Raw genomic sequence first — 12,305 nt, forward strand, 5'->3', positions numbered from 1 at the left:
ACATACTAAACTAGTATTGTATGTAACTACTATAGTATGCTATACTGTGCTATATGCTATGTACTATATGCTATATACGGTAAATTAAATCATTTTAACTTGGAATGACGTCTGTGTATACATTCCTTTCTACTTTAGTTGGTTTGCTGTTTTATGAAAACCCATCAATTGAGTTATCATGTTTTCTAATGTCCCTTGTACAAATCTTGAAATATTTCAATACAGCAAATGTTCACATTTTAACTGCTGCACTACAAACTTATCCATGCAGGAGAGCTAAGGGGCAAAATAGGGGTTTTATCATCAATGTTTTTCATTTTTTCATTACCATGAATACATTTTTAATCAAACTTTCTGGCAAATTTTCTCTTTCAATCAGAAGATAAAAGTGTTAATTTCCCATTTTAATGTCTATAAATGTGTATATTACATAACTAAATGGATTTGCCCACAGAGACCAATATATTAATTTATGTGTGTTGCAGAGAAATATGCACAGACTCTGACAACATTACAGTATATGTATGCATGGACGTGTATGGCAGAAAAAATATAATAAAACTAGTATTAGTTATGTATTCAAGATTAAACCATCACTACATATATGATCCAACGATTAATTAATAAACTGAGATATAAGTATATGCATATAGTTGGCAATGCTGAATAAGGCAGAGTGAATAATGTTGTGTTTTGAAAATGGAATACAGACACCCCCTTATAGAGTTTGTACATATTACTTTTCAACAGCATGGGATGTGTATTGTGAAAAGAGGATGATACCTAACGCTACTCTGGCTGCAGATGCATCATAGTTGATCCAGAAGGAGACCCAGGACAGGATGGTGATCAGGATGGAGGGCATGTACGTCTGCAGAATAAAATAGCCGATGTTTCTCTTCAGCTTGAAGCTTAGAGACAGCCGTGGATAGGCACCTGTGAGAGAAGAGAGAGAGGGGGGGTGGACAGGAGGGGAGACAGGCTATTTATTTCAAGGATTGAGGAGCCATACTTTATGTTTTGTTTCAGTTTCTATGGCAATGGCTGTGCAGATCGCCTTTGTCGCTACGGCAACAGGCTATCGCAGTAGAATAAATTGTTTGTGATTTGTTGTACCTCGGCCTTGAGCACTACTGCACTACTATTGTGGAGAAAAACAAACATTAACTTCTTGGAGAACATGTTTAATGCTAATCTCACATTATGTCATATCACACAGGTACCCATCATCAGTGTCATAGGAAAACTTTTAAACTAACATTTCGGAAGAAAAAAATGCACATTCCTAACTTCTTTGAGACATTGAAACGTTTACTTATTCAATTCATTATGAAACGCTTATGATATAATAGGCAGAGTTTTTAAAGGCTACAGGATTCATAAGGTAAAAATGTAGTCCCAAACATGAGGACTTCTTATGATTCTATGCATCCTGTGTAGCGTAGCCTATGTAGTACAAAAAGTACAAGGGGTATACATTTTATAAGCTGCTAATTCTCTCTTGGCAAGCACAGCTGTCTTAAATATGGCCAGGGGTTCATTTCCTTCCAGAGCAACTAAGTATTCAATGGGGCTTCGCACTCAGCTGGGTCTGCACTGGTGAAGGTCTTGTCCATCTCCATATTTCTTGTGATTTTAGTGGTAGATTGCTCTCCAGCCCATCATTCATTCCAGTATTTTCTGTGCGCTTTTTTTTTTCTTCCATTTTTATGTACAATTTTTCAGTAACAGATGTCATTTAAAATGTAGTGAAGTACAATACTTCAAGCAAAATATACATATGTAAAAGTTACAGATTTTAAAAAGCTATTTGAAAAATACACAAAAATTACAGTAAACGTACACAAAAAGTACACAAAAATTACAGTAACGTGAGTAAATGTAATTCATTACTTTCCACCTCTGGTTTTACTCAGTTTCTTCTTCAAACACTGCTCCTATATCATATAGCCCACATACAGACATACACATGTTCCACTTGGAATTTGGGCATATGGTATTTCAGGGTAATATTTGAATGAATATATAGGATTTTCATTATTTTCTCCATCAGGAGGCCAAGGTCAGCTTCCTGGCCTTACTATACTTATCCTCCTCAACAGTGTAAACAGAGTTCAAAGAACAAACCAGAGATTCTTACAAATTCCTTGCTATATGTGCAGAGTTTGGTGTAGCCCCGTTCTATGTGCCATTAATTCAGGAGTGGGAATAATCATTACTGCGCTGCTTCTGTGAGTGTTTCAGCTTTAGATGGGAATAATTTATGCAGTGGGTCCGATGCCTCATGAATATATGATGCCTTGTGACAAGTGCTTCTCTTCTCTTGCTCTCTTTTTTCTCTCTTCTTTTTTTTAACAGCTTAAAGAAACAGAGAAATAATTGCTCCTCCATTATCACTGGCTAAGGGAGTGTGTCTATGACAAGAGGTAAGATGTATGATGCAAAGCCAGTAATTAGTTCTGCCTTTGAAAACACATGTTTCATGAGTCCTCCTGGCTGTAAAGAGAGAAAGAGAAAAGGGGGGAGAGAGAGAGAGAGAGAGAGAGAGAGAGAGAGAGAGTGAGAGTGAGAGAGAGAGAGAGAGAGAGAGAGAGAGAAAGAGAGAGAGAGAGCATGCCCACAAACACCCTGCGACCATAGCACCTTTCTGTGACGTATGCCACTCTATACTCAGAGGGAATCACACACACCACTGAGGTAAACAGAGGCCAGGGAACTTGTGAGGTGAGGACACCAAAGAGGTGACAATTCAGGGAAGCCAACTGAGGATTTCAGAGCCAGCTGAGGACACTTGCAAGCAGATTTGTCAAGGTTTCTTTTGACAATTCAAGGCTCTAGAATAACGCATTCCTGTCGTTCTAATACAATTCATGGGACACCTGGGGACTGATTGCCTGGTTTCAACATGCAGCACTAATGTAAACGAATGAGAAAGACAGATACATTTTACTAATACACAGCTCCTCTCTCTGCACTGTAGAGAGTCTTAAGCCCGCTGCCTCGAGGGGCTTAAGAATTTTCTAATGGCTTTCTCTGCTCTTCTGACCAAATCTTGCTCATGATGGCCATTTATGATCCAATCAGCAACCAGCTATCCTTAACAACTATAGTTACACACTGAGCCCAGCACATGAGTACCCAAACCACCCACTGGTTCATTAGTTCTTCACAGGGGTCATCAGGTAGGCATCTCCTCTCATTGGTGTTTCACTGAATACTGTCTGAATACGGTCTGTTTCTAAATACTGACTGAATTATTAGTTTTATTTTCTTTGATGTGCACAATATAGGGAATATGGTGATACATTGGGGCGCAGCTCGAGCTCCACCTCTGACTGACACAGACGGACAGAGATCTGTCAGGGATCCATAGTTTTATTTCCTTCATTTAGACACATAAACGAGGACTACAAATGTTGACAGAAACAATAAAACAATTTAAATATCACAGTTTTTGTTTGAGTAATATGTTTGAGTAATGAGTAGGTCCCCAGTATGGCGGGGACCCATGAATACAAAAATGCCATGAGCAAAAAGAAAGACTAGCATACCGGATCGAGCCAGTTTGTCTTTTACTCATTTACAGTCACCGGGGATTTGTAAACAAAACAGACTGGTTTCCAGTGCACAAACAGACTGAAGAGCTTCTAAATGGTGAGGAAACATCTACTGAATTTTCTAAAAAAATTTGTTGTTTTGATTACAATCATGAACTATGCCTTTTAACTGTAGTTACTGCTGCACAAAGACGGGTCACACCAGATACTGAAAGCGAAGGTTTACTAATGTTAAGCACTACTTTGAATATCAGATAATGTTTAATTTTTTTAGCAGAAATATAAATTTTTTTTTTAAAGGGTTCAACAAACATTCAAGCACCACTGTAGAGATGTTGTGCACAGTATCTGTATTATGTAATGACTCACCTGTTGAGAAGACAACGTTTCGGGAGACTAGTTTGTAGTCTACTATGGAGAACTGAGGAAGTTCGATTCGTGATACACCAGTCACTGCGTTGTTTCCTCCTTTCCAATAGAACTCAATATCATCTGTTGTGTAGCCATCTGTCCAGCATACACATACACAAACAACAAGCATCCGTCACCTCTACAGCACAGTGCTTTACAATGCATTGACATAGCAACAGACCTTATAGTTACGGCTTTTTAAATATATAAATTCTAAACTATTCATTAGATCTCACAGATTTTATTTGAATTGTTAACTTTAAGAGGGCCTCTTTATAGGTGTCGAATTACAAGCCAAGCTGGTGTCACATAATTCCAGAAGCTGCTGGCTTCTGAACTCACAGGATGACCAAACCTTTTTGGTGAGGTGGACCATCCTCAAAAGTAATGGTGACGTAATGGTAGTGTGCGCAACCATGGTTATTGGTCATCTCAGCACTGTTGGAATTTTTACACACTTTAATATAACTAAACATAGCCATCAACAAAAACAACCAAAAAGACACTCGCTGGTCACTAAAACAAGCATTTAAAGGTGAATTATCTCAAACTGCATATCAGTAGGAGGAAAAGAGAAATTAGGTATAGTTTACCATAAATTTGATATTTAAAAAAATTTTAAATTTAGATTTTAAATGTGCGTATGTGTCAGTCGGTATAGAGGGTACAGAGTGTATTTTGTTTCCTAAATAAATATACTTACGATGTACCACCGAGGCTACTACATAATTGACAGCGTCTGTCCCTTGATAGGTACATTTCTATTCCTGAGAGTGCAATGCAGGAAAGGTTCAGAGTGACAACTTAATGAAGAAATTATTTTACATTACTGCTGAACGGAAATGTTCCTGTAAGTGACACATCCAAAAGTGGCCATGAAGCTTGCTTTGAATAAGCCTAATAATGGAAGCAAGAATGACTGAGACACATCATTCTTCATGTCTCAGCCCCCTACAGCTACAACTCTACCAGAATTAACTGCTTTTAACTGAGGAGTGCAGGAAAGTTACATGTGTATGTGTGTCTGAGAGAGAGAGAGAGAGAGAGAGAGAGAGAGAGAGAGAGAAGGGAGGGTGTCACTCACAGCTCTCTATTTCCAGAGTGCAGTTTTGTTCATCCAGAGGGTACCTCCTCAGATCCATCATGCAAGCAGCTGTTGTGGTGATTCTATACAAATGGACACAAAGGCATCAAAATGGAACACAAACAGCAGCAAAATCCAGAACACACACACACACACGCACGCAGACACACATACAGAAAACAGAAATCAACACAAAAATATGAAGTTTGTTCAGTAAAATTCGGCACCCTCATTATATCCTTCTGTCAATATACCAGTGAACCCAAACATTACAACCACTCAGAAATGAAGCGATTAACCCATGTTATTTTGTAACATCAGTGCATGTATAGGTCTGGAAAGTATTATATAGTAAGAGAACTGTCAGTCCTCTTAGCCAGTATAGTGGGAGGAATTCACAGGCACAGAACTGGCATGAAGACCTGAGCGACTTAGACAAGAATCAAAAACTTATAGCCAGACGTATTGGCCCAGAACATCAAGGCTTGCTGGCTTTGGGTCAGTAGGAATGAGTAACTACTGACAGTGGTCAGCCAAGAACTGCCATCAGGGTGTTGTCACTGAAGGCTCATTGGTGGATGAGGGCAGTGAAGACGGAGCCCAGTGGTCTGAAATGACAGAAGGGCTATTGTGACACAAGTCACAGAATTTTTTAATGATGGTCATCGGAAGAATGTGTCATATAAGAATGTGTCAGCTTACAAATAAGCTAGTAGTGTTCTCAGTGCTGCTGTTCTGAACAGTGAACTGGAGCCCAGACCTTGACACCATTGAATGTGTTTGGAATTGTGCTTCAGGCTTTATTAATTATTATATGACTGAATGACATTACAAAAACACCATTATGAAGAGAGAGAGAGAGAGAGAGAGAGAGAGAGAGAGAGAGAGAGAGAGAGAGAATGTTTCTAGTTGGAGGAATCAAGTCTTCATTCTGAGCAACAGAACATGAGTGAACTGTGGGAGCATTATCTTTATGTAACACACACTGCTATGGTTGACAGCTAGCACACATACTCTGTGACCCCTTTCAACAAGTTGAGAGCAATTAGTTTACTTCATACACAAAAGCATTATAGGAAGGATGCAAAATCAACAGGTTACATTCAATACAACATAAAAATCAGTTTTGTATAAGAAGTAAAATATAATACGCAAAAACCAAATGACTAAATGACAGCAGGAGACTCACAAACAGCTCTTCTTTATCTATCATTACTGTGCAGTACTGAGGCTGTAGTCATTGTGATAGACATTAGCATCATCAACAGGCCAAAACAAAAGGCACTTTAACACTTCTATTTGGTTCAGAATTAGGGCTCCACAATATATTCTTAGTAACTTTTGCAGAAGTCTTCAATATATAAGCAGGACTATATCAAATCAATATTTCATGTATTGTTTTACTGAATACTGTTAATGTTCTGACAACAAATGTGAGAAAACCCACACACATTTCTACAGGTGTTTTGATAAATCCACATATTTAAATGATCAAGTAAATAAAAATAAATTTGGTAAACAATGCAAATTGCTCATGGTCTCAAGTCTATATTAGCCCTGTCTAACCGAATGTAGTATAAAATTAATAATGTGACACACACACACACACACACACACACACACACACACATACAATACCAGTCAAATGTTTGGACATTCCCACTCGGGAAGTTTTCCTTTGTTTTGAGTTAGGGTTACTGTAAATGTACAGTACCAAAAAAAAAGCTTGGACATCTTCTCATTTAATGTTTTCTCTTTGTTTTTTTTTATTTTCTATATTGTAAACGAATACGGAAGACATTAAAACTATGAAGGAACATATTTGGAATTATGTAGTAAACAAAAAAGTGTCAAACAAACACAGAATATATTTTATACTTTAGATTCTTCAAAGTAGTCACCTTTTGCTTTGATTACAGCTTTGCACACTGTCTGCATTCTCTCAATCAGCTTCATGAGGTCATCACCTGGAATGGCCTCGTCAATTTGTAAAACTGCTTATCATCTTAATGTGTTTGAGACCACAATGTGTGTTATACAGAGGTAGGGGCTGGTACTCAGTTCTATACAGTGAATAGCCCTTTTCCATCAATGACTAATGAGGAGATGTGTCCAAACTTCTGACTGGCACACACACACACACACACACACACACACACACACACACACACAATCTTGAACTACTGGTCTCAAATATGTGAGGACTCATAGGGGACTGAACCAGTGTGGTCCTAATAACAACCAACAATTTGAATGCTGCTCCTACTGAGTACCCTAATACCACAAATTGATTTAACACTATTAATGCATTATGCATTTTCCAAGTATGTCAGTAACATGAGCAACATGAATCTCCTCAGACTACTATGGATAATGCTCAGAACTATGGATAAATCATCAAAAAAACTAACAATAAAACAGAAAGCTCAATAAATACAATGTTCACATTGTTAGTATTTAGTCCTTCTCTCTTTTTTTTTTAGCTATACCTATGCTGCTGTAACACTGAAGATTTCTCTCTGTGGTCTCTTACACCAGTGGAAACAATGTTCACCTTAATGTCATGTTCAACTGGGATTCAAAATTTGATTATATTTTCAGGTTCAAGTTGAATTACTGAATGTTCTAAATATAAATGGATAGAAACTACATTGTCCTATGCTACTTAAGTTACCAAATGTATTTATTTATTCATTTATTTTAACTAAAAATAATGTCCTTAGGGTCCAGTTAGGGCGCCCAAGACAAATATGATTAATCACAGTAAATAATTTTAGGTAAAATGTTAGTCATTATACAGCCCTAGGTTTAAGGCATTGCAAAGCAGTCCAATCACAATATGGGACTCCATCTATATTGTGTAGGCATGCTGTAAATTATAACAAGTGTAAGAAAAAGGAAAAAATAAATAAATACAGGAAATCAATGCACATATTATACTTCGATACTAGGTTATGTTATGTATACCCAGCTGTCTAATTACAGCTTTTCTCCATTGCTCGCAAAAAAAAAATGAAACTATGCACACAATTCTGAAAACTTGAAGTTTGAATTTGTCCTATCAGTGTTTATTTGATGCTGTGTAAGAAATAAGCATTTAATAGCTGTGTAGAGTTTAAGTGAAAGGAATCAGTTTTGAGGAGAGAGAGCGTGGTTTTGAGTGCTGTGTTTCATTTTGCCAGAGATTTGTGGCTTTTTCATTCATTCATTCATTATCTGTAACCGCTTATCCAGTTCAGAGTCGCGGTGGGTCCAGAGCCTACCTGGAATCATTGGGCACAAGGCGGGAATACACCCTGGAGGGGGCGCCAGTCCTTTGTGGCTTTTTGACAAAGTAAATATACTCTCTATTTTCTTTACAGTTTGTGTTTAGAGTCAAATTTCTGGAAATATATTTAAATGTTTGGGAAAAGCTGTAATATTCTGCTCTGTTCTACACCCTGTTGCATTATTGTCACTTTCCTTAATGCAGAGTAGTCCATTTGAATGTACACTGGAAATTGTAAGCTTCAATTGATTGATAACACCTGGAAATATGAATTCGGATGTACCTGGACTCATTCTTGTTACATTCCAAATAAACTCCCAACATTTTGAAGCCATCATACAGTATACCCCTGCCCTCCAAAATCGTTTTAACTAAATTCAGAAGGGACTATACATATATTCACCATTTTGCCTGAGTGCAAAGAAGTGTCAAATATGAAAAATTATTTTTGCTGATACAGATTGGTGTCACATCTGTTTTTTTAGTAATGAACACTTTTATGAAAGCTGTGTTTAAGGCAGTCTCTCTCTGTGTGTGTGTGTGTGTGTGTGTTTGTGTGAGTGAGTGATAAAGAGTCAGAGAAAGAGAGGAAAGAACAGAGTGTATGAGTGAGAGACGGTGAGAGAAACAGAGAGAGAGGGAGAGAGAGTCTGGATGTGTGTGTGTGTGTGAGTGTGTGTGTGTGTGTGTGAGAGTGTGTGTGTGTGTGTGTGTGTGTGTGTGTGTGTGTGTGTGTGTGTGTGTGAAATCAGAGAAAAAAGAAAGAGTGAGTGAATGAGTGAGAGACAGCAAGAGAGAGAGAGAGAGAGAGAGAGAGAGAGAGAGAGAAAGCAAAAGAGAGACAGAATATAAGAGCGAATATGAGAGAGAATATGAGAGAAAGAGAGAGACATGCAGTCAACTCAAGGGAAATTAAGCGCATCTCATTTCACAATTGCTGTGGTCACATGGAACCCTTCCAATCTATCATCTCATCTAACACCAAATGAGAGCTTGGACTTTAATAACAAGCTGATTTGTTCTCTCGATGAGATTTGAGATTTGAGGGTTGCATTTATGAGAAAGAACTAATCCTAGATCGCTCATATTAGCAAGATAGAACATATAAATCTACAGGGGTAATGAACCTGAGATTAAAACATCAAGCTGGAGGTTTAAACTGGTGCCCAGCTGATGTTTTTTTTTTTTTTTTGCCAATGAGAAATCATGGTGAGCACAGTGAGAAAAATGTATGGAGTGTACTTCATCCAACAGTGTGCATCTTTTTCACAAAGCAAAGGCATCCTGTCTTTTGGCTTAACTGTGCGAATGCATTTTTTCCCTCTAAAAATAATGTATATATTTGAATCAAGTCCTGAGCATTATTTTTTATTGTATGCTGGGAAAACAGCTGCTGCTCCACTTACAGGTTCACAGCTACAATGTTCAATCATAGCACAAGACCACTTAAAAACAATAACATTTCAGATGCACATGACACTGCTTCATCAGGGAAAGAGCAACCCTCATGCTTTCATTTCAGGGCTATACTAATGAGAGAGCACTCACATGCATTACCATACATGCGTAAGCACACTTTAATGGCTGTGCCTCTGAAAAACAAACAGCCCCTCCCATCCGTCTGGCGCTATCAGTTCCTTTGATCTTTTGCATTAGTTGATCAGGGTCAGTTCTCCGCTAAGCAGTGCAAAAAATGTCCTGGAGGTGGCAAATGCTACATTCACACAATTAACTGTTATGAGATATAAAAAGCCCTGGCTAAATCCGGATGGCGGGCGCAGTGCATTACTGTGAGGCCACGTTTGTGTCCGAAATCTCATCTATGAGATGAAAAGCTAAATCAAGTCTTGCACACTTGCTCATCCTCCTCCACTCTGCTTTGAAATAGGGGATGCAGACACACCCAGGCTCTTATATGTCAGAGTGAGCAGAGGAGCTCGTTTAGAATCAGAACCCTGATAACGCTAAAGGGCTCTAATGAGATAAGGGCACACATTAGCGCTTATGTAATTTAGCAGCCAAGTGCGCTGACCAGAATAGGACATTCTCTGGCAATACATCAGTATTTTCACTGACTCGGGTGCATCGCAGGTCTCTTCCCTGAAGAGTCGCAGAGAAATACTCAAATATTTTTTTGTTATTGATTTAGAATAATAGGATTTTACACGGACTGATAATTAATTGGTAAATATTTGACAATTAATCAAGGTCTCAATTTGCGTCTTTTTGCCTTTTATCTAATTTAAGTCCCCAAAAGTATTAAAAAAATCTCCTGTGAATTCTAGTCATGTTTTAGAATTAGAAGCTTAGTGATGACTGTTATAAAGAAAATGTTTATTATAAAATTAGGGACAATCGCATATTGGTTTTATTTTAAACAAGTCCCACCTTTTAAATTTGAAAATAAAACAGTTGTATAAAAATAAACACAGGGTTTTTACGTACAGCTAGGAGGAATATGTACATTGAAGTTGTAATAGGACTCACAATGTATTCAAAAATAGATTCAGAACAAGGGACATTCAGCCCATGTCCCTTGCATACAGAAAATAGAATATACTTTTAATTATATTATGTAATGTGTGAAGAAATCCCCAGGTTCTTTACTATTTTATGTTGAGAAACCTGCCCACACAGTCTTTCACAGAGTGTTGAACCTCTCCTCATCTTGAGTTCAAGTCCCATCTGGGTGGAGTTTCCATGCTCTCCCTGTGTCTTTGTGGGTTTTCTCCCATGGTCTAAAAAAACTCTTCTGTTGTGTATGTGAATGAATGTCTTTATGTGTGAGTGAATGTGTGTGCCCAGATATGTGTGAAACCCTAGTACCCGATGCAGTCCTCCAGGTGAACGGTCATTCCTGGTTGAGAGTACGCTGTGCGCGTTTGGCTGCCGCTTCTCACCAGTGTGTGTGTCGATTGAATGTTGAGTGTTGATTGTAAAGTGTCCTTGGATTTCTATAAAGGTACTATATAAGTGTAAGTGTGATGGTAAGCCTAATTTGGCTTTGTTTGCAGCATTATACAAATTTACCACTTTTTTGTTCCCTATCCCAAAGTTTTTGAAATGTGTTCCTATTTCAAATAGTTCATATTTTAAACAGCATATATTTTTAAAAAATCCTCTTTTAACATTTGAAATGTACTTCTTTCCCTATCATACAGAGTTTGTTACAAATTGTGTGCACACCTTTGCATTCTTTTTATTTACATTTTGCACAGCGTCCCTACTTTCCCTGAAATTGGGTTTATATTAATTTTAAACGAATCATTACTTTTTTAGAATCAGATTTGATTCATGATTTTGTTATTGTAAATAAAATTCAGATGACTGACAAAAACACCCATGCATGTAAAGTTAAGCTGACATTAACAGCTAAGTTTAACAGAAGCTTCTTACCTCAGTCCGTAGAGGACTGTGCCATCGGGGTGCAGGCGGATCATGCGGTTTTTCACAGTCACGCCATGGACGAAAGACTTCTTATCATTAAGGAAGTATGTATCAGGAACCCAGAGCTGGTCAGCCACCCTGTTGTCCAGGGTGAGGTTAAGAGGAATCCCAGCATATGCTAGTCGCTTATCCCGCCAATACTGCTGGAAGTACATAGTCAACGTGTAGTCCTGGAAAGTGAGAGAAAGTTTCCAAAATTAGTAAAGATCTAAGGCAAAACAAGGGAAGGAGGCAAATATTTAACTATACCCATCAGTCATAAGTTTTTTTGACATTCATGGTCCATTTTATTAGCTTAAGCTACATTTTATTAGCTTTAGCTACAGTTATAGACTGTAGTCAACCTCTTCCTCCAAATATTGGATTAACCCCTATTCACCCTTGTATTCACAGTAACTTTGGCCCACCTTGTTAATGTAAAGTGAAGAAACAAGAAGGTCATATTCATGTTTAAGCTAATTGGGCTATATAAGACTTTAGCAAACACTGAGCTAAAATGCTTTACAGTCATATTACCATGACCTAACCAGTTTATTAA

At 37.9% G+C, this 12,305-nt stretch overlaps 1 protein-coding gene across 3 annotated transcripts in view; it reads right to left on the reverse strand.

Moving 5' to 3' along the window:
- The window catches only part of gabrb3 (gamma-aminobutyric acid type A receptor subunit beta3), a 56,691-nt gene that overhangs the window by 18,334 nt on the left and 26,052 nt on the right, over nt 1-12,305 (reverse strand). For all 3 annotated transcript variants that reach the window (XM_066666316.1, XM_066666315.1, XM_066666314.1), the window contains exons 4-7: nt 11,717-11,937; nt 5,053-5,135; nt 3,927-4,064; nt 784-936 (exon numbers count right to left, since the gene is read on the reverse strand). In XM_066666316.1, coding sequence (XP_066522413.1) covers nt 784-936; nt 3,927-4,064; nt 5,053-5,135; nt 11,717-11,937 — 595 coding nt within the window. The remainder of the gene's footprint in view (nt 1-783; nt 937-3,926; nt 4,065-5,052; nt 5,136-11,716; nt 11,938-12,305) is intronic.

Source organism: Hoplias malabaricus, chromosome 3 (genome assembly GCF_029633855.1).
Source record: "Hoplias malabaricus isolate fHopMal1 chromosome 3, fHopMal1.hap1, whole genome shotgun sequence".
In the NCBI taxonomy this organism is placed as follows: Eukaryota; Metazoa; Chordata; class Actinopteri; order Characiformes; family Erythrinidae; genus Hoplias; species Hoplias malabaricus.